General features: G+C 35.8%; 2 protein-coding genes across 8 annotated transcripts; both read right to left on the reverse strand.

The window, feature by feature from the left end:
* Window positions 1-71: 71 nt before the first annotated feature.
* LOC129788724 (nicotinate phosphoribosyltransferase) lies at window positions 72-14505 on the reverse strand. Of its 2 annotated transcripts, XM_055825030.1 has the most exons (10): window positions 14179-14477; window positions 12209-12379; window positions 11920-12130; window positions 11592-11719; window positions 6651-6791; window positions 6413-6584; window positions 4843-5175; window positions 1702-1967; window positions 1216-1625; window positions 72-1140 (listed from the first exon to the last, which is right to left on the reverse strand). In XM_055825030.1, exons 1-10 carry the CDS (start codon window positions 14288-14290, stop codon window positions 1063-1065), a joined length of 2022 nt encoding a protein of 673 aa, XP_055681005.1. In that variant the 5' UTR covers window positions 14291-14477; the 3' UTR covers window positions 72-1062. The 2 variants fall into 2 exon arrangements, with proteins under 2 accessions (XP_055681005.1, XP_055681006.1); XM_055825031.1 differs by lacking the exon at window positions 4843-5175 and having other exon boundaries at window positions 14179-14505.
* Window positions 14506-14975: 470 nt separating this feature from the next.
* On the reverse strand, window positions 14976-19313 carry LOC129788729 (zinc finger protein 468-like). 6 transcript variants are annotated; one of them, XM_055825039.1, is made up of 6 exons: window positions 19164-19313; window positions 18600-18964; window positions 15905-16980; window positions 15654-15833; window positions 15401-15590; window positions 14976-15326 (listed from the first exon to the last, which is right to left on the reverse strand). In XM_055825039.1, the coding sequence occupies exons 2-6, from the start codon at window positions 18735-18737 to the stop codon at window positions 15096-15098; spliced, it is 1815 nt and encodes a 604-aa protein (XP_055681014.1). In that variant the 5' UTR covers window positions 18738-18964; window positions 19164-19313; the 3' UTR covers window positions 14976-15095. The 6 variants fall into 6 exon arrangements, with proteins under 6 accessions (XP_055681014.1, XP_055681018.1, XP_055681015.1 ...); XM_055825043.1 differs by having other exon boundaries at window positions 15461-15590; window positions 19164-19312; XM_055825040.1 differs by having other exon boundaries at window positions 19062-19311.
* Window positions 19314-22079: the final 2766 nt, after the last annotated feature.

The raw sequence follows: 22079 nt of genomic DNA on the forward strand, positions 1-22079 counted from the left end.
TTCTTGTAATCCGCTCGATGCGCCACCTCGTGAACAACGGTGGAAAAGTGTGCCATTCAAAAAATCAACGGTTTTCTAGGTTCATTCTAAAATAATTTATTTCTCTCTAAAAATCACCTTTTAACTGGCAAAACACGGTGTTCTTGCATTTTTTTTTTAACCACTTTGTGTACTCGCAAAATTGTTTACATGGACATGTTACATTGCGTCAGCGCTACAGCTATTGAGGGTGTGAGGGTGGTGGAAATAAAGTTCGTGGCAAGATTTTTTTTCTCATTTTATAATGCATTTACTTTTTACGGAGAAGGGACACAGAAAATCTCCTTTGAAAGAATCTAAATTTCTGCTGATTCCTCTCTAAAGTTCCCTCCTACAATTTTACATTTTCTCTGCACTCTACAGAACAATAAATTTGTGACAAAAAAAATTACACTGAATGCCGCTCTTAAAATTAGGTAAGTGTGTCTTTCTCCTAAATAAAACCCACGAAGATGGGCTTTTTTTCTTGTTCTCTCAAACTATCTCTTTTGGGTGTAAAGACTATTTAAAAGATATTCCTTCACGAACAAAATTTTTACATAAAGGTACGTGGTTTTACAAATATAATAGAGGAAAGAGTCTCTCACTTAGGCTCTGCAATTTGCTAACTTTGCGTACCAGCCACAGTGACGCCGTGGGGCGCTGTTGTGCATTAGCCGCCATTGCAGTAGCTCAAGTTCTTAATGAAAAACAAGAAAATATAACATCTTTGTGAATCTACACAAGATTCCTCCTTTCTAAAAGGGATTCTTATTCCATTAATGGAATCAGCACAGCTGACATTATCACGTCTCTCAAACCCATTCTCTCTTCATACCGGCAATACACAAAAAGGCACAATTCTTTTGGGGGGTAGTTGGTGGAACGGAAAATTTTCTTTTTTTTTTTACACACATTTGATGCGCCTAAACTGACCCATGAGGGGGTGATGGGGGAAGAATAACAATTATTGCAAGCATCTGCCTTTTATGCCAACCATTTCCGCTTCCTCGTAGCTGTGATCACACCACGTATGCACTTTTATCATGATAACTCCCCAATTGGAGCATTCTGAAGCCATAGGTCGTGAATGAAATTGTACAGATGATCACTCACAGCAACCTGCAGAGATGATGACAAATTATTAATTTAAAAAAAAAATCATTTTCAAGGTAAAACCTTTCTAATTGATCTCACCTTGTACGGTGTAGGATTGAGCGTTCTCTTGTGATCATTGCGTATGGCTTTGAGCGATGTTTGCACACGATCGCGAATCTGATCGAGCCTAGATAGTGGCTGACAGACCCTACCTTCGCACCAGTACACCTTGTAGAGGCACTCAACACGCGAGGGAATCACATAGGCGCGCTTGGACTCCTGGAATGGATGGCGACAGAGCACCTTCTGCCCCACTTCCGGCGGTGGCTCCGACACCTTCTGCATGAGATCAATGAGAGCGTGCCCATCCGCTCCAAACAGCCTAAATGCATTCTTACTCCCCGGCATTGTCACCTTCTCCACGTCCTGACTCAATTTTATCCGTGCCTGATTATTAATCTCAACAAGCTTATACACGCACCCCAAAGCTGGTTGTCTCTGGCACGTAACTACAATTTTTTTTATAAATTTTATTTGCAGACATTTGCAGGAATAAATCAATTAAAAATAAAAATAAAAACTCACCCAAGTGCGTTCCAATTCCAAAACAATCAATTTTGTGCCCTTGCTCATTGAGGCTGATGATGGTGTCCTCATTGATATCATTGGACGCAACAATAGTTAAGGTATTGAACCATGGAATGCGGAAGCGTGTCGACACCTGCTCAAATGTCTGTCGCGCCAGACAAGAGAGATACGCCAAATCACCAGAATCAATACGTATCCCAATAGCACGGTATCCTTGATCATTTAGCGCCAGCGCTACGGCACAGAAGTTCAATAAACCACTCCTGGAAGGTGAAAGAAAAGCATCGGGAGCATCGTTAGTTACACACATCTCTTAAACATTGGAGTATTTTTGTTCCTAATTTTGTCAGCTAAGAGAGATTGAGAAGAAAAGATTTTTCACTAAAGAGGGTGATCAGATAAAAACAGGTGATGTTATTTTGAATTCTTTTTTAAATTAAAAAAAAGAAAGAATTTGTTGTTAAAAAGAAAAACATTATGGCGTGGCGGAAGTCATTGTCCCTTTTTTAAAGTTCTTTAGAGCACAAAAAAATAGATTTTTTTTCACTTAAACTGATAATTTAATATTCAAAGATAATTTTGATAAGAAAAATAATAATGAATGTTTCAAAGAAAAAAAAATAATTAAGAAAATCAAAAGAGAAATATTTTAATTAAAATAAAACTAAAATTATTTTGAGAATATTCCATTTTAATCGAGAAAATACTGATTCAATCTAATTTTCAGCATTATTTGGTGGTGAATTCCAGACGATGTTCCCATCGAAATATTGGAATATTCCAATAACCACCACTGGAATTCTTAGCTCCTTCGAATTGCGCCAATTTAAATTTTGAGGTTATTAACACAATTTGCTAATTATTCAAACAGAAAGGCTTTAGTTGATACAAAACCTTTCAAAACATAATAAAATATTATTCTTTAGTTCTCAAAATATTTTTTAAAAACCCAGAAAATTAACACAGATTTGCGCTGAAAATTTTGATGTTTTTACAAAGTTTTTCTTTAGATCTTTCTAGAAAAGAAAATTCTTAACCAACATTTTTGAATCTTCGCACAAGAGGTTCTTAAATTCTCCATTTAATCGAATCCAATCAGATTTTCCAAAAATAAAAATTTCTAATGCAATTTTTATGCGAATTAAGTCATTAAAGATGTTAAAGATAATTTTCCGATTTTAATTTATTGGAATATTCTTCAGACTTTCTACGTTCATTTTCTCAATGAAATAAAAAAAAATATAAATAAAATATGATAAACTTTTGAATTATTTAATCGAAGCCCATTAATTTTCTAATTTTCCTAATTTTCTTATAAAAATAGATAAAAGATAAAATCTTCAAGTTAAAATTGCGATTATCAAAAAAGATTGTTTTACAAATCACAAAAGAATGTTAACATATCTAATTAAAGGATAACGTGAGTGAATAGCCCCTGAAGAGCCTCACCTAAACATTAATCTTATCACATTTTTTATGTCAATAAATCTACCAAATGAATTGCAAAGAACAACCCCATGATAAGGATAGAGGCTGATAAAAAAAAATCTTTAATCTTCCCAAACAAATACATAATGTACATTGATAGCAACAATGTTGAGATTTTTCTTTATATAAAACGTAATCTTCTGTATGGAGCAAATTTTGCATTAAAAGAGAGGTTTAGCATTGAAATGACTCACATAATGGCACCGTGCCACGCGTGAATGAGAAAAAAAAATTGCAAGAGATGTTTATATTGGAGAATTAACACCACCTGTCTTGCAGAGTACATGCTATTCAGCTCTGGTCACCCACTTTGTAAAAAATGTGCTTTTATATTTATATATGTTTTATACATAAGAAAAGAGAATTAAAAAAAAAATGCTGCCTGAATGAATTTTTTTTTAGCTCACTCAGACAGTAATAATATAAAAGAAGTATATGTAATTCACATCCAACACAATTATCTTGGTTATTTACAGATGAAGTCATTCATGGGAATTAGTTTGAAGTTTTCATTGCATAACAATCACATTAAAACAAAATACAAAATAAAATGCAGTATATTACTAAACTACGTAATAATTTGATGCACTGCATGCAAATTTACAAACACCGAGATGAAGTTTTTTTCTACTTTTTTTCCCCTTCACTATGAGAAATGTTTACAAATGATTGGCCTCTACGTCCAAATTGGGTGAAGAAAATGAAAGAAGTTCAACGAATAAAAATAAATAAAATATGTCACTACATTTCACAAAGCCGTGCAGTGCTCTCTCGGACTTTACACTTTACTTACTTTTTAGTTTTTCAATAATATCTGTGATTAAAATTAAAATCTGTGAGTTTTTATCCAAAAAAAAAAAAAATACCAAAAATAAAATTTAGAAAAGAAATATTATTATTTTATTTTACATCAAACACAAACCTCTGCAATATAAATACCAAAAAAACTTTTACCAGCAAATTGCAGATGAATCAACTGGAAATTAACCTTCTCAACTTCCAAAATCTAAAGGGAGATTTTTAATTATTTCTCTTAAATGCATCAATAAATCCTATTATTTAGCAAAAAGGCTTTTCAAATTACAGATCTTTTTTTTACTGAAACAAAATTTACAAACTACATTTTACATACCTCTGTTTACAAATTCGTTGGGAAGTCACTTTGCAATGTGATCGCGAAGTGATCTTTGACGATCTTCTTTGTTTAAAAATCATTTTCTCAGACTTATCGCAAAAATTTCCGATATTTTGTGCAAAAAAGTTCGTACGATCACAACACAAAAACACACCAAATAAAAAAATATATATTCTCATTTTAAATGAATCTTAGAGAGTGATCTTCATGTAGATCATCCTTGTTTATTTGTCCCATGACGGATTTTTTAAATTGTGTCGAAAAAATGAATTAAAAAAAAAACTAAACAAAACTTCGATCATGCAACCAAAATCCAAGATGTGAATTTTGTAAAAAAAAAAAATATAAATAAAAAAGTTAAAGATCAAATTAATGAATATTATAAACACCGATGAGGGAGGGGTGAGAATTATATATAATATTTATTTTTTTTTAGAAAAATAAAGAGGCATAAAAAATAAATTAAAATAAAACTTGTGCAATAAGAAAATAAAAATTGAAAAATTAAAAATTACCTGAATGACTTCCCAACATTTGTCAACAGATTCATTCTGTTTCTGCCTAAAACAACATGTCCTACAAGAATCTTCCTACTATTTCTCATGGATGAGCAACATCTCGTTCCTCCACGATCCTCCAGTTGACCACTAGGCTGTCTACATTTACATTCTACATCATCTCCATTGTACGTCAACTTTGGTTTGACATCAGTCTTATGATTACATTCTATGGCAACATTTGGCATTATGCTATTCGAGTTGATATCGGACGATTGTGCACCACCATGTCCTGAATGACCATTCATCTCCCCATTCAACGGATGTAGCTTATCCACGCCATTCTGAACACTAGAAATTACATTCCACACATCAACCTTTTTTTTTTTAAATACTTTCTCATCTTCTGCTATATCCCATTTAGGCTGTTTTTTCTTCTTGATCTTTTTTCTTTTCATTTTTGAGATCATCACTCCAGGGGCAAATGCGTGGTGATCACCCCCACCTCACAGCATACATAAGAAATGCGACGACTTGCCCATAAAGTTCGCACAACAAAATATTCAAATTTTATGCAAATTTCAAAATGAGACAACACACAGATGCTCAGACACAATAAAATTGAATAAGAAAAATACATTGTAGCTCACAATTTGCCTTTTTTTTCTTCGTTTCATTCCTCACAAAACGCACACGAGAGTTAATAAATAAAAAACAGAAGAACATACACCAGAGAAAGAAAAAAAAGAGAACAGAAGAAGCTAAAAGTTATCAGGCCAAGAAACCCCATTAAAAAACAGAGAAGGAGATCGTTTTTTGTGTGTTTTAGAGGTTCACAAATTCGCAAATAAGCTTCCAAGTTAGCTTCTCATATTCAGCTTTAGTGAATTGATTTGATTTTTAATTTAGTTTAGTTTAGAAGCTTTTGAATTCTTTAGAATTTCAACGGAAGAATCAATGCTAAAGGTTAAAGAACTAAAGAGATCAAACCTCTTGATCAATATCGATTGATCTAAATGAATAAGAATCTTCAAAACAACTAAATTTAGTTATTGAAAGGACGACAATACGTAAAAACAAGTCATTAAAAATTGATAAATGACAGAAAAAAAAATTTCCAATAGTAATTTACAATGAAAATCCATTAATTTGTTTTTCACGCATTAAAATAATAAATCATCGAGCTTCCAACTACATCTTCCTCCTCATAGCAAATTAAATCCAATTACTCGGCTGAACATCTCTCAACAAATCTCCAAAACCACATCTTCCGCTCAGAATAGAAAAATGTATAAAAATAAATACGCAAAAACATCTCCAAAGAAAAACATGGGAAAGTGAGAAAGATCAGTGAATAAATTGGGTCAGCGGGATAGAAAATATTATTTTGTATATGAGACAAATCTCTCGTGTTTGGGTTTATCACACACCGGAAAGAAAAATTGAGAGGAACACTAATGGAAAGAGGAAAAAAAAAGATTATAAACGTGTGATTTTTTTCTGAAAAAAATGTAGAGAAAACACACACAAAAAGAAAATTCGAGAGACACACACAAATCCGAGAGAGTTTTGCCTAAAAGCGAAATACCTCTTAACATCGTACGTGTCGACAAGAGCCATGAATCCGTCCGGGAATGCAATTGCAAAGGAAACCATTGCTGCTAATTCACCCTCACTGGATTCCTCTGTATTAATGTCCAGCACATCCGAAAGGGCTTCTCTGTGTCGAATAGACAACTCCAGGAGGTCCTGTGGAACACCTAAAAAACCCAAAAATAAAGAAGAAAACGCTAGAAATCTTTTTTATTTAAAAGCTTCATCATTACCTGTAACTTTGTGACGCAATGTCCTTGTCTTGAGTTCACTGAAACCCGTAAAGGATGTAATGTAGGCATGAGCGTGTGTTCCCTTAACAGGAATGTCAAATAACTTTCCCGCCAACACATTGGATGTCCCATCGAAACCACCTTGAAAATACAAAAGAAAAAAAATCCCTCATGGCAAATGCAACATAAAGAAAAATTCACGAAATTAATTTTCACGTGAATTATTCAATCCACATTCACCACCTTCTCCCACCCGCGACAGCTGAAAGAGTTCAATGCAAAACCCTCTGTGAGTCATTGTCATCGTTGATGTGCCGTTCGATATTTACAATCAGGATACGCTATTTTCTATTTTTGCAGGGTCAAATGAAATTGGCAGAGTTCTATTGAATCTAAATATTTTTCCTAGATAAAGGATTTATATTTTGAGAAAAATCTTTAAAATCTCGATCTTTTGAAAAATATTTTATTACATTTTTAATGTTTTTTTTTGTATTCTGAGAAAAAGACTTTAAAACTTTAGTTCTAAAAATTTAGTACATGTTCTTTTAGAACTTAAGAGTAAAGACACGTTTCGCGATTTAAAGGAAAATGTGGGAAAATCATATTTTATATAAACCAGATTAAATAAATAATAGGCTGATATATTTGTTAATTAAGGATCTTTACAAGCGTACAGCACAAGTTTCTTATTTTTCGGTTAAAAAGATTTTCCACTACTCCTAAATAGTGAACTTTTATCATTGAACTGGTGTAGAATTTTATCTGGAATTGTACCTAATCTTTATTCAAATTTCCTGTAATTTCATCAGCAGTTTATCTTTCATATCGCGAAATGTGTCCTGACTCAAAATTCTAAATGAGTTCTAAATGCGCTGCACGTTTGTAAAGATCATTAATAAATAAATGTTTCAGCTTTTTTCTTTTTTAAATTAATCTGGATTTGTCTAAAATACGATTTTCCCACATTTTCTTTGTTTTATCATGAAATGTGTTTCGACTCTAAGTTCTAAAAGAACATGTACTAAATTTTTAGAACTAAAGTTTTTAAGTATTTTTCATAGAAATTTTTTTTTCTAAATGGGCATGGGACTAAAATTTTTAGAATTGAAATTTTTAGAATCTTTTTCACAGAATATAAAAAAAAAGATTTAATTCTTTCTACGAAAATCCTAATGAATTAATTCTGCAAATAAAATATTTAATAAATTTTAGTACTAAAAAATTAAAATTTTTGGTATGTGTCTGAACTAAAATAAAAGATTTGACTTCATGACAGCTAAATTAGATAAATATCGTTAGAGAATCAAGAAAGAAAAAGATTATAAAGCAAGTAAACAACAATCGTGATTTCAATGAAACTTTGTAAATAACCTGCTGAAGCATCCCCCACATCTCTGACAAAGATTTACAATGCAAAAGACAAAATTTATTAACAATTTACGATAGAAAAAAAAAAGAATCCTGTCGACAAATAATAAGAATTATTTATCTCCAAAAGAGGTATAAAGTACAATTTTAATTTTGCAAATAATTAAATCATCTGCGAGAATTTATTGTTTGCAGGAAGATTCCATTTAATATCGCATCATGAGAACGTAATCAAATGCGGCACATTCCATGTCTTTTTTCTTTCTCCTTCCCCCTCTGTACACACACACCCTCTGTCTATATTCTATACAATATTTGAATTGTTGGTATACTTTCCCTCTAACCACCCACCCACCCCCTCGTTGGAAAAATCACAACCCCTTTTGCTGTGTGAGAACTTTTGTCGAACTTTTTTGGTTTTGGCATCACGAGGTTGAACTTCAAGGTATCCTATTCGCTTTAAATTATCGTCCAACACGATCACAAACTATTTTACATTTTCGCAAAATCCGTGGGAAAAACTTCACATTTTTCCACTCCTCCTACCCCATCGGCATCGCAAAGCCCCCCCTTCCTTGCGCGGCAGCCAAGCAAAATATGTACATATATTTCTCTGCCACTCAACCCTCGACGAAAGCTCACACAGAGGCATTTGCCACCTTCGAGTTTTATATTTATTTACTTGCCTTAGTGGTGGCGAAAGAAAATGCTTGATCGATGCACTTAATTGATACTTCCTTAGGGACGCCACGGAGCAAACACACACACAATCTAGCGTGATGCCCCAGTGAAAATGTTCTTGTAACCTCATTAATTTCAACCCCTTTTTGATTTTTTTTCTTGCTTTTCCTCCCCGCAAGACGGAAACAATGAGGAAAATATGCGAAAGCTCACTTGCAAGTTTCCTCTCGCTTTAGAGTAGAGTTATGTGGAAAATATTCTATTAATTTTCTCATTAGTTTCCTCTGTTAACATTCCCAACGAATTATCGTTGAGGAAGTTTTTTTTTTATGTGCAGTGCCAGTTTGTCTTGATGTTTGACCTATCCCACTATTAGTATGTAATGTACTGTAGCCACATTATATATATTATGTACGAATAAACGAGGTTTATTAAACCATTAATTACGATTTTTCTTCTTATTAAACTTTATCATTATTAAGGATTATTAACAAATAAAAAGAAGGGAGTTTAAATGAGAATGTTTCTATTGCTTTAAATGTTTTAATTTAACCATTTCTTGTTCAAATTAAACAAAGAAAATTAAAAATGCGATCTTTTTAACAAGATATTTGTTCTGTGAATATTCTCAAATTACATTTCGGCCACAAAACGTCTTCTTTGGCTGTAACTTTAACGTATTTGTTAACTTGGAAAAATAATTAAATTAACTTAAATTCGAGAAAATTTAAGTTTAAACTAGACGTTAAAGGCTTATTTTAATTTTTCAAAAAATATCGTTTCAAAAAGGAAGGAATAAAGTTGAATTTAATTTTTCTTCGCAATTCCAAAGTTTTAAAGTTTTTGCCTTTGACACATGACCTCCAAAACCTTGATATTGTGATCGTTTTATTCCTCTTAAAAAATACGTTAATAACATATTAAAAGATTTTAATTTTAATTTTCAAATATGTTTTTTTACATGAAGTAATTTTCCATTTTTTTGTTTTTAGAATCATTCCTAAAGATGTTTTCAAGATTAACTGCTCTAGAGTTTATTGAAGAATCTAACCAGATAAAAGACAGACACATTACGTGCTATAAAGCATGACCTTTGACACTTTGCTCTTAAGAAAAAAAAAGAAATTCTTTTCCACAGAATAAACTTCTAAAAACTGCTATAGAGCACAAAGATAAAAATTTTCTCTAAAAATTCTTAATTTTCTTTTGAAATTCCATTTACAATAAAAAGAAAATTATTTAATAAAAAAAAAGAAGCAAAAGGAGAGCAAAATCATTAAGAATCAGTTGGAATTTTCATTGAAGGAAAATCCCCACAGAGTATCAACAAAACAACAAAAAACGACCATGTGTTGAAAAAGAAAATTTTCCCTTTTTTTTCCCCCTGTAAACAACTCCAATTTATTCTCTTCTCTCAAACCCATTCCTCCGCCAGAACTCCACCCAATTTTTCTCGCGTTTTCCGCATATAACCTCGGAAGAGACGTGTTCGGCGTGTGATTGAAAATAGATTTCACTATCGTTCGACAGAAAACAAGAGCACGTTTTGTTCGAAACATACACCACAAAAAAGAAAAAAATTTATCCACTCAATTTCCAACATCAATTTTCCCATCTATAAAATCGCATCAGGTGGAGATTCTAAAAAGAGCGTCACGAGACTATGAGTCAATGTCAATGGAGTATTTTTGAATATATTTGAAAGAATTCTATCCATGCGATGCGACTAGGTCAACAGAGATTTTATTGGATTCTAACTCTTCATTTTGGTGGAAAAGGAAAGCCATCTCTGCGGGGCTTTATACTAGAATTCGGACATGATGTCAGCGAGAGTGATTGATACCATTTGAGGGGAAATTTTTTGAATTCTCTTTTTTTTCTCCTTTTTCGGGAGAAAATTTGTAAACAATTTTCACACAGTAGTGATTCAACCTTCACGTGTCATCGATAAATTCATAACCCACACCACCCCCTACCAAAAGCTCTATTGACTCCTATAGCCAATCAACCCTCCACAACTTTGGCTGCCATGCAAATTTTCTTTCTTTGGCTTTTTTTTTCGTGTCTGTTGTTTTGCCGAAGGGTATTCCCACACCTGGCTATACCAGAAATCGGAAGGCATGGAATAAAATATGAGATATTCTGCAAACAATAGAAACACAACCGCACAATATTGAAAGGTGGAAATTATTTCAGCTCTACAGTGCTGCAGAGAAGAATTAGAACTTTCTGAATTTTTGCAAAAAATTCATTTTTCGCTGATAAAAAGAAGTTTTTATGAAAAACAAAATTTCTACCCAGGTGGGAATTGAACTCACTTCCCTTGATATTTAGAGCTTTAGATGGTGCTTTAACCGATTGACCTACCGGGTTCTCAATTCAGTTTTCAATAGCATTTAAAAATCAATAAGAAAATGACGTAATTTCCCCAAAATTGTTATTTAGGATCATGTTATTTCAATAAAATTCAAAAAATGTCATTTTCTTCTCCTCGTCTCATTTGTTCGTATAATTTTAACCTTCATTGTATTTTGCATTTGATGTGTAAGCGGCGACAAAGAAGTTATGTTATTGGAATACCATTGAAGTCCTTCGTGAGCAGCCTAAAATTCCTCCCCATTTTCAACGCCCATATTTCTTTCTCTTTTTCGGGGGGTAATACAGCATAAATTGCTAATATGGCAAAATTTATATCGATCTAATAAAGTAGCAAAAACGAAATCCCATTGAGCGAAAATCGTGCGATTCACGATGTTCCCGCAACGAATTTCTCACCAATGCTGTTCCCCAGCTGAACAGCAGGGGGTGGATGGTAAAAGTTTGAGTTGTTTATGGGGGATGGGGGTGGCTGAAATGTTCATCGAAGAAGTAAAAAAAAAAGAAACTCACCAACATAGGAGTATTTCGATGCAGAGAGTCCACCATCGGGTCCTTGAGCTCGCCTTAGGCCAAATTCCAGCAACTTGATATTCTTTCCCGCCACCATTCGATAGCGTGCTGCATTTGTGGCCATCAAACTGTGCAAGAAGAAAGGAAGAAAACGGCAGGGTATGCCCCAACCCGCAAATTGTGTGATTAACTCAAATATTTGATTCATTTCCGTCGATGGCACGTGTTGTCAATTCTCTTAAAGAACATTATTATTGATTGAATATCCTTTTGCTCACAAAAAGGATGGAATTAATTGAATTTACACGGAAACGTGGGAGCTTCTTACCTTGCATAGTTGACGAGAGTAAGGAGCGTTGTCTCGAGAAGTTGAACCACAATCAGAGGTCCTTCGACTTTGATTAGTGGAACACGCGGGAAAACAACTGATCCTTCCTCAATGGCATGCAGAACGACATCTTTGGCTGTCAGCTGCCCCAAATACTCAAAGAATTCATCTTCAATCCCATCCGGAAGGGTTTGCTTCAAATATTCAATATCTACCGAGAAAGCAAAGAATTCAAGGGATCTCAAGGAAATTCTCAATGAAATGACAACTCATCTAATAAACAACACACCTCCATCGGAGTAGTGAAAATTTTCCAGGAATTTCAGGCACTCCTCGAGGCCGGCAAAAATTGTAAATTCCCCCTGGAAGGGATTAGTACGGAAGAAAAGATCAAATACACTCTGATCCTCCGTCTTGCCGGACTTCCAATAAGCATAGGCCATGGTTATTTGGTAGAGATCTGCAAAAATTTAATTTTACGTAGGTTCACTCTGCAATCACTGACAAGTACGCTGATAAGGCATGATGAGGGAACTTTTTTTTTGCATTAATTGCGGCATTTTCCATGTATCGACCCCCTTTCGTGGAGGTCTTTCAATCTGTTTTCCCTATTTTTATACAATTTGCAAACATTGTGTGAGTGTTTGCATTGTGACCCCACGATCAGCTAGCTACACATGCGGGGTTTATCAGTTGGAAAAATTCTACGCATTTATGGAAGTCTCCTTTGAAGACACAATAAATGGGGAGATTAATGCATTTTATTTTACGTTAATTGAATTACATTGTCATTATTTCTTTTCCATTTTTAAAACATAACAGATAAGAATTACTTTGTATTTTATCAATTTTTTAAAGGAGTTAATTTTCATAGTCGAGACACATTTTTGTGCTATAAAAAATTTAGTATTGTGGGGATGAATTTAAAGCAAAAGAAACATAAGAATAATTTTAAAACTTAATAAAAATTCAAAGAATCTGTTGAGGTTCTCTTTCAATCTTCTTGAGAATTATTTGGTCTTCATATTCGTATTTTATAGATTTCATGGTCTGTGTCTAAGCTATTTCATAAAAGATATAAGATTATATAAGAACATTTCAAGGCTTTTAAGACATAAAAAATTGTAAAAAAATATTTTCTTTTAAATTAAAGCTTTTTTTTTTTTAGAATAAAAGCTTTTTTATAAGAAATTATTCAAAGTGAATTTTATAAAAGAAAATTCAATTAGAATAAGAAACATTTATGGTCTCTAGAACGGGAAGAATTATCCTATTTTAAAAATTTTCCAGAGAATAAAGACAGAAAATCAAATTAGTGTCCTTGTGCTTTAAAAAATCATTTTTAAAAAAATCTTCAAAGGTTCTTTCTCATTTTCTCCCTTAGAAATACTACAAATACATACTCCTATAGAGGTACTAATCCATTAAAGGCTTTCTTCATATTGCTTTAAGCCTTAAAAATAAGAAAAAATATAAATGTGTCCAAATCAATAAGAGAATTAAATAATTTATCGATATATCAAGAGTTTATTTAATGCAAATTTATTTATTTTAAATCTTTCTTTGATTATCTCTTTTTCTGATGACATTAAAAGGTCTATGACGAAAGCAGTCGCGTCTGTATTTGGCCTAAAATATTTGTTGGCGTCATCCGCCAATCTTTTTTTCTTTTTGAATCTGCTGCCTGACCCAATCAGACACAACAGAATTTCGGCATCATGTAAGATGAATGACCTCATCTTAATGCACCTGTTTAGCTCTTTTTTTTTGCTTTCATTTTGCGTTCCTCACACAGACTTTTTGGCAAAGTTTCGTCATCTCTGTATGGATGCTTCACACAAAACAAGAGATTGAGAGATTGTTTGGTATACAAAGAAATTATCAAAAAAATGTTTGATGGGCATTCTTTTCATTCAAATGATAAACCCTCAGTGAGCTGAATCTCAACGTGATAAGGCAGTGATAAGAAAGCTCTGTGGCATGGCAAATAGAAAGACACAATGATTGGACCATGAGAAGTCCATCGTGGGGGCTCTTATCTCCATGGTGGTGTTCCCAAGTGGGCAATGGAAGATTCCGGACGCTCTTGACCACGTTCACCGCGAGGGCAGACACCTGCCTGAGGCGATTGGCCGAATTTCTGCCCGCCAGGGTCATTAGAGGTCATGGCGCCTTTTTTCCCGTCAAACTCCAAGACGAGTGCAACTGCGTAGAAATTCCCCTCGTGCCAGTGCTCTGCCCACTGCCCCGGAGACTCACCTGTGAGAAGTGGCTGGACAACACTGTTGCGATTCTCATTGCAGTGTCCACTGCACCTGGCCATCATCTTCCGGCAGAGGAATTTTCCATCCTCTCGCGAATCCGTGGCCATTGTGTGGTGGCTCAATTCACGGGGTTCACAGCACAAAACACTTGGTCACAGATACCGGGGGTCCACTGGATGGGTCCAGTGGTTGGGGGAATCACGCAATTGAGGTGAGAAACTCAAAGGGAATTGAGACGGAATTTGGCTTCAGCAATTCTGCGTCCGCACACTCATAACCTCGCGAGCAGACTGAAAGAGACGTCAAATGTTTTTGCCTTTTGTTACCGCATGTGAAGCAATGATGCACCTTTGAAACACAGCTGCGATGCTTGAAGCGTTTGCTTCGTTTGCCTCAATCAAAATTAGAATGTTTTTTTTTTATGTAAAAAACCTTTTTTCTTTCTCAGTTCATATTTCTTTAAAACTCTTTCTTTACTTCTTGTTGAATCCGACAAATAAATGCCATAAATACCTTAACATTGCGATTTTCCAGGGTTTGATAGAGGAAAATTATTAGCCCCTTTTTTGCCCGCCAAACTCATGCGCAACACACACACACATACAAAAAATCCCGCTCAAGATTCTCAAATTGAGTGCAAAAAAATTGTTTTTCCAACTAAACGAACAATATTTTCTGAAATTTCCACTTTAACTCTTTTGGAAAAATCATAACTACCACAAAGATTCAAGAAAATCACAGAAGAACTCCCTTTTATCTTTTCCTACACTTTCCCGCCAATTCTAACCTCACTTTTCTTCAATCCATCCAGCATGGCGATTTTATTTCACGGATTTTTCTCAACATATCACAGAAAGTTAATTTATCTAGCAATTAAGTATATGCACATTAAAATAAGTACTATGGAATTCTTTATGCTTTCTCAATCTCCATAGATTGTTCTCCCGTCCTTCCGGTGGGATTTTCTTCCCCATAGGCAGAAATATTCTCTTTGCGAACACCTTCATCCTCTTGCTCGGCTATTTTCATCTCTTCCGGATGCATTCTTTTTCGATGTGAAAAGCAATTCCCGGAACTGGCAAAAGTTTTGGGGCAGTAAATGCATTTATATGGCTTTTCGCCGGTGTGCTGATTCCGATGAAACTGTTGGGAAAGAAAAATGAAAATTATTGTTAAGAAAAATGTTTTAAAAAAAAGTCGATCCTGGAAGCAGAAACCTTGAGATCCTGATTCCTTTTGAATGTTTTTAGGCAAATGGAGCATGTGTGGGGCCTTACATTGCTGTGAGTTATGCTATGAGCCTTCAAAGTGCTATTTGTGGGGTAAACTCGTCCACAGATTGTGCAGGAAAATTTAATTCCACTATGATACTCCTTGTGGCGCACCAGATTAACCACCGTTTTGAATCTTCAAAAGAAAATTAAGAAGATTTCAGAAGGAATTCCCGGATGCAGCATTGATCATACTCACATCCTTCCACATTTATCGCAGGCGTACTTTCCTTTGGGCTTGTGAGTTTCCATATGAACCTTTAAGTTTCCCTTTGTTGATAGTTTCCTCCCACATACGAGGCAGGTGAATTTTCCCATGAGATTTCCTTCCTCTAGGTTCCTAACTTTGGCTTCGTTTTCCTTCCCAGCCTTTGGGGTTCTAGAAAAATTTTCAAAAAGAAAATTGTTAAAATTATTAAAATAGATAATAGTTTGATCCCAATTGCTCACGTCTTGCTCTTTGGTTCTCCCGAAGACGCCTTTTTCTTCAGAAGATGCGTCAACACGTGATCCTGTAGCTGAACGTGAGTGTGGAATTTTTCCGGGCATGTTGTGCAGTGGAATCCAGCTTCTGGAATGTTTAATGCTCCAGGACGTCCTGGCATGGGGGGATCACTGGCCGCCTTCTCTTCGATATCCTCAAAGTCCCTGACACGATTTTCAGTTGAGAGATCAACACTGAGGGTTGTGCTGTCACAGCTACCATCTCCATTTGTAGCCTCTGTGTCTTCGTCATAGGGCAGAAAAAGCTCCGGATCTACTCCCACCTCCATCTCAGTGACACTGACTTCACCCCCATAGAGATTCTTCAATTCTCCAAGCTTCTCATGGCATCCACTGGTCACTGTAACATTGGGCAGGTGGTAGCTTACCTGAAGATCATACACAACACCATCCGTGCCTCCTGCAGCAGCATTGAGGGGGCGAAAGGTGTTTGAAAAGGTGTCCTGGCCAACGTATGACTTGATGAGCTGAAGGAGATCCCCATCGTGGAGGAGATTTGAATTTGATAGGATCTTCCTGAAGCTCGTATTCTTCAACTTCTCAAGTTGCTTCTCTGATTCACAATCTTCCCATTTTAGTGTTCTCAGAATGAGTTTTAGAAGCTCTGTGTCCTTAATGAGTTGTCCCAGCTTCAAATCATCATACGCATAGATGGACACTTCGTTGCTGGCCAAGTACGTTAGCTGAGGACTACTGTGGAGACATTTTTCCCCACCTTGTGGATTTTTTGAGATTTGCTCATTTATCATCTGTTCCAGGGATATTGGGGGATTTGTTGGCTTAGGAGCTTTGCCATCTTGCTTCTTCCCACGTCTCCTGGAACGCTTCACTGGTGGCACAGGTGGCTCATCAGGGGGATTCTTAACTTCATGCTTCTCCTCAATTTTCTTCAGGGATGCATTGAGGTGCATTAGGAAATATTTCTGGGTATTCTTTGCCACCTTTGCCAATTCATCAATATCCGTGATTATCTGTGAGCATCTCTCACATACTTGCTTTGGCATGTAGTCATCAAGTTTTACCTGCAATGCAATGCAAGAGGGGAAAAAGAATTAACTTTAATTAATTTCCCGCGCTTTTTTCCCAACAGCCGTTGCCACGTGTTGCTTCTTCAAACGCCGGCGCATACAGGCTGTATATTTATTAAATTTATCTACCCACGCATCCCCCACATTCACCCAATTTTTACTCCCCTATTTGATTTTAATTTCTTCAGCAAAATTTAGGTATTTTTCATGAAGGAAAATAAGAAGTTTTGAGGAGCTTTCGCGACCCCGTGCTCGTGGGTTTTTTTCATCTTATTTTGTATGAGTGCCATGGAGTTGTGTGTGAGTCTGCCCCAAGTCAGTCCCAACTGCGGGGAGACCTTGGAGATCACATCGACTATCGCACTCTGCGCTGGTCGCGCTGGTGATTAAAACAAGACGCAAAACATCAAGCAAACACACACATACATCCATCCATCTTCCCGGAAAGTTCCCAGCCAAAGTCTCTCAAAGCTTTCCTCGCGTTGAAAATTTTAAAAGAAGAATTCTCCGAAATCTCTTTCTTGACTTTGTAATTTGTTGTTGAAGAATTTTTACATAATTTGTAGTGAAAGTAATATTCAAAGAATTTTCTTCTATCTACGCGTTCTCATTTTATCTTCATTTTACAAAATAGATGTCTCTGGCACCTTGAGAAGCCCTCTGGTGATTAAAATATCTTCTAGAAATCTTTAAAGATTTTCAAGATCAGTTGGCGTCCTTTAAGAGCGCCATGTTGATCTTGATTTTTCAAAATATTCTCAAGAAAAACCGTTGATAAAATAAGCAGCAAATGAATATTTAAAAAAATGTAGCAAAATGTGGGGAAAATTTAGGCAGTTTTTAAAGAGTTTAAAGAACTCCCCAAAAATCAACCCCTTTAACAAACACGGTTGAATGTGCAAATTGATCTAATTAAATTTCAGGGACCACCGCACCTGACCGATTGCACGTTGAGCATGAAAATGAATTAAATGCTCTCAATCAGAGAGTACAGTAACCGCATTTTATGCCACCCACCCCCCAAATGGGTGAGATTTTCCACTAGATTACCCAAAAATCATGGAAATGCACCCCCCTATTGGGCCTGACAACGGGGGTTGCGACGTAGAATCAGCAGGGACTGCGTGTCTTATCGATTTCTATGTAGGACGAGCAACACATTATAAGAGCATATCTTTTTTTTTCTCTTGCTCTGTGTACCCTAACTTGGAGCTCTGTTGGCGAATTTTCCAACAACACACCAACTCACAACTTGCTGGCTGTGTGTGCGATGGTTTTCCGGGTGCGCAACGTGGAAATGCAAGGGGGCACAAAATAGCTGTGGTGGTAGTGCTGGTTGAGTGAGGAAAATGTAAGTAGGTATGTATGTATATATATAAATAACACAACAATCTCTCCAAAGCCCCATAGAGCGATATATGTATCTACGTACATATTGCTGTATGGCTCATTTTTTTTTCCTATTGTTGCTTCTCTTAAGAAGTGCCTGGGTGAGAGTATATGTGTTCAGGGAGCCATACATAACGTATATGTTGTGTGGAATTGTTAAAAATAAAATCAATAATATGAATTGGGGTAGATTTGATGAAATCTCCCTTGCTGGACTAACTCACCGTAACTTGGAGGTACTTCTTAATTCGATCGAGAATGGATTTCTCATTTAGATGGAGAATCCTTGTTGTTGCGGGGCTATTTGTGAGATCCATAGCACATAGACGACACATATCCTTTATGCTGTTTGCTAAATCCATCTTCAATCCACACTTCTCCACCGCAGGTTACAACAACACTATCACTTGAATCCCAATCAACAAGGGTAGCTTCCACACCAACCTGCGGGAGTTTTTCTCAGGTTGTGGTGCTCACTCTCAAGTCCACACCCGGAAGATTTGGGGATTTTTCTTATGCACACACTTTTCACACCACCAAATTGCACAAGTTCCCTTCCAAAGTTCTTCGATGTTCTGCTGCGCTGGAGCTTTCAGGCAAGAATTAAAAAAAAACACTGATAAATCCTAAATGGATGCAAATTAATCAATAAGCTAGAGAGTCAATTGCAGGGCACAAAATCATACTTGAGCCAATCCTCTCTGTGGAGGTATGTTTGATAATTTCAGCGTCACGGCGCATACTGCTGTATTATTGTTTTGTGCGCCTCTCTGACTCACACAACTCACAGAATTTCCGGTGGTGAGCGGGGTAGTGGGTCGGCTTCCTCCTCTCCCGACCTTCTCATCAGCGGCAACACCATTCACTATAGCAGCACGCATACACACTCCGCAGCCAGATACAAAACATGCTGCCCGCACGGATCCACTCCCCCGAATGCTCCATCCAAACATATACTGTGCTATACATAATATTGTTGGAATGCTCTGTGTGGCGTCATGCGCTTTTCTGGTTACTCCACCTCTTGTTGGTGTGATTAGTATAATAAATACTCGTGCGCTTGTGTGGAATTTCTTAAGCAAATACGACAAATACTGATTACATCGACAACTTTTTTTCTTCTTTTCAATTGTTAAACTTATTTTTAATCACATCAATTCATTTTCTTAGTCTTGTTAGACTTTTTGGTGACTGCATGGCCTTTTCTATAGCTCTAGAGCTTGATTTTTTTTGTGATAAAGAAGAGAATGCTTGAGAATCTTCCGGGAGCTTTCTTATCTATTAAAAAAAAGCTTTCATTCAACTGCTCTTGAAGTTACTTTCTTGTAAACTCACAAATAAATGCCTTAAATAAACAAATAATTCAATGACAAAAAATCATAAATTTTTCCTTAATTCCTTTTTGCAGATTTCCCGCCATTTTCAACGACAGCATATGTATGAAATTGCTGAAAGCTTTAAAGCGCTTCAAAGCTGAGAATTCGAACAACCCGGCGTCTTCATCGCACAATTCAAACTACACAACATACATAACGAACAACCAGGCGCCTCCACTGCATCACACCAGATGTGAAGCAGCACCAGGCGCCTCCATGGGCAATGGTTTTTCTTTCATGAACAATTTGATCACAATAATTCACGTTTTATGGATTTTCTAGGCGTGTGCCTCAGGTAAATTGCAACTGAGCTGAATAATTTACCTGTGAATGGCGCACGAGGTCTGGTTTTCCTCTCTTTACATTGCGCAACACCCGCGCTGCATTTTACAAATAATACACAGGAGGATTCAGTTTGGACAAAATCGCATTTTAATTGACAAAAATTACTATAGCGCCCGCGTGATTAATTGGTGATCTTGGACTACGCGGGATGGAGGTGTTGTGTCTGGCTGCTGCATGGCACAACCATTTGGCCCATTTGATTGAAAGTTTAATGTGCACACTGGGGGGAGTTCGCATCCACACAATAATGGCAAAAACACAACCACTAATGGGTTCCATTGTATGTTGCAATTTTCTTAGAGAATTTTTGCGCTCTCTAAAAATTTTTGTGAGCAAGGTTGACGCGGTCAGGGTGTTTTTTCGGATGCCCCGTGAAGGTTTTGTTGCGGTCCCAGACATTCAGAAGCTGTGTGTGTGCAAATGATTTGTTTTCCTCTGCGTGGAATTCATTCTATACACGAGGCGGCAAAACATAACTTCCGGTCAAAAGTTTAGCCCCAAGGCACCAAGGGTGGGGCTATAATACTATGTATAGCATAAGGTTTAACGACGAACTATTAAAATGGCATATTAAATTACAAATTAATGCAGAGTGACTAAAAAATACATATACCTATGCTGTACCTTATAATTTTCTTTAATATGCCGTAACTTTGCCATCTGGACAATTCTCTCTGTGGGAATAAAACTTTGTCAACGAAAGATCTAACGATATGGACACTATGTGTGATTGAAAAGGACGTGGTTTTGAAATAAAGATGAGGTCCAGAAGAGCATAAATTCCAATTTATCACGCTATATAGAACATTTTTAATTAAAAACACTCTTAAATTAAAGAATTTTTTACAGAGGTCTAAACACCTTAAAAAGTTGGGAGGATTAGTTTTAAGTTGGTGAAAGAGAATTAAATTTTGACTAAAAATACATGCAAAAATTATAAATAAAAAAGGGATTTATAAATGTTAAAAAAGTGAAACGTTAAGAAAAAGATAAAAACAACGTCAATTTAACCTGCAGGCCGCCAAGACCTTGGAACTTCCTTAGAGCGCCAAGGTGGGATCGTTGAACGACCCCAAGAAGGAAGTCGATTTTCTCATAAACTATACAACCGGGAACTGTCGGGTCACTACCTTTAGACTCCTTGTATAGTCCTCCTGCCCCCTGAACAACAAATTTTCCACCACAAATGACTTAGAAGGAGATGTTAAGAAAAAAACATTTTTCACTCATTTTTCACAATTTCTTCTTAAGAAATTTGCCATGAAGTTGACTGCAACTGTTATCTTTTTTCACTATTTCCCCACATTCCCCTCACTTCCCACACCGTAATAAATGACAATATTTCTAGAAAATTCTTTATTATTTTCAACATTTATGTGCTTCTAACTATGATTTATGCGATTTATGCTACGTATTCGCGATAATTTTGTCACTGAGAAGGTAAATTGAGAAATAAAAACAACCCCACTGGCACACGGTTCATGACGTGACTAACTTCATTCTAAGAAATTTTCCGCTGTATGGCAGTTACACCAATTTTTGAATTCCCTTCTTCTGCATTTTCCTTAATAACTTTTCTTGTGGTGGTCGGATTGAGCTGAAATTTTTACACAACCTCCTCAGATAACCAAGGAACGCTAACTTTTATACTTATTGAGTTATAGCACGAAATATAGGGCTGGGGTCGTTCAACGACCCCGCTTGGCGGCCTAGAGGTTAAAAAAATTGATTATAAACGAAATTCATTTGAAAAGAAATGTCAAACATCAGATAAACGTCAAACGTAAAAAAAGTGATGTCAAACTTTAAAAATTCTTCAAAAATCAGTCAAATGCAAGAAAAAAAGTAATACTTCAGAAAATAAGTCAAACATAAAGAAAAAAACGTAAAATATCTGAAAATGGAACTAAAACGTTGGAAAAAAAAAGTATTGTCAACCGTAAGAATTTTTCAAAGTTATTGTAAAATTTTATTAATTCAAAA

This window comes from Lutzomyia longipalpis, chromosome 2, assembly GCF_024334085.1.
Source record: "Lutzomyia longipalpis isolate SR_M1_2022 chromosome 2, ASM2433408v1".
NCBI lineage: Eukaryota > Metazoa > Arthropoda > Insecta > Diptera > Psychodidae > Lutzomyia > Lutzomyia longipalpis.

Bases quoted from the DNA above. Each gene is read 5' to 3' on its own strand.
- LOC129788724 (XM_055825030.1), bottom strand. From the start codon at position 14,290: ATGGCCACGGATTCGCGAGAGGATGGAAAATTCCTCTGCCGGAAGATG. The intron at 12,380-14,178 runs GTGAGTCTCCGG...AAATTTTTGCAG, and splicing joins TGTCCAGCCACTTCTCACAG to ATCTCTACCAAATAACCATG. The intron at 1,626-1,701 runs GTGAGTTTTTAT...AAAAAATTGTAG, and splicing joins TGGAATTGGAACGCACTTGG to TTACGTGCCAGAGACAACCA.
- LOC129788729 (XM_055825039.1), bottom strand. From the start codon at position 18,737: ATGGATTTAGCAAACAGCATAAAGGATATGTGTCGTCTATGTGCTATG. The intron at 15,834-15,904 runs GTGAGCAATTGG...AAATTTTTCTAG, and splicing joins GGAGAACCAAAGAGCAAGAC to AACCCCAAAGGCTGGGAAGG. The intron at 15,327-15,400 runs GTTTCTGCTTCC...CTTTCCCAACAG, and splicing joins AAAGGAATCAGGATCTCAAG to TTTCATCGGAATCAGCACAC.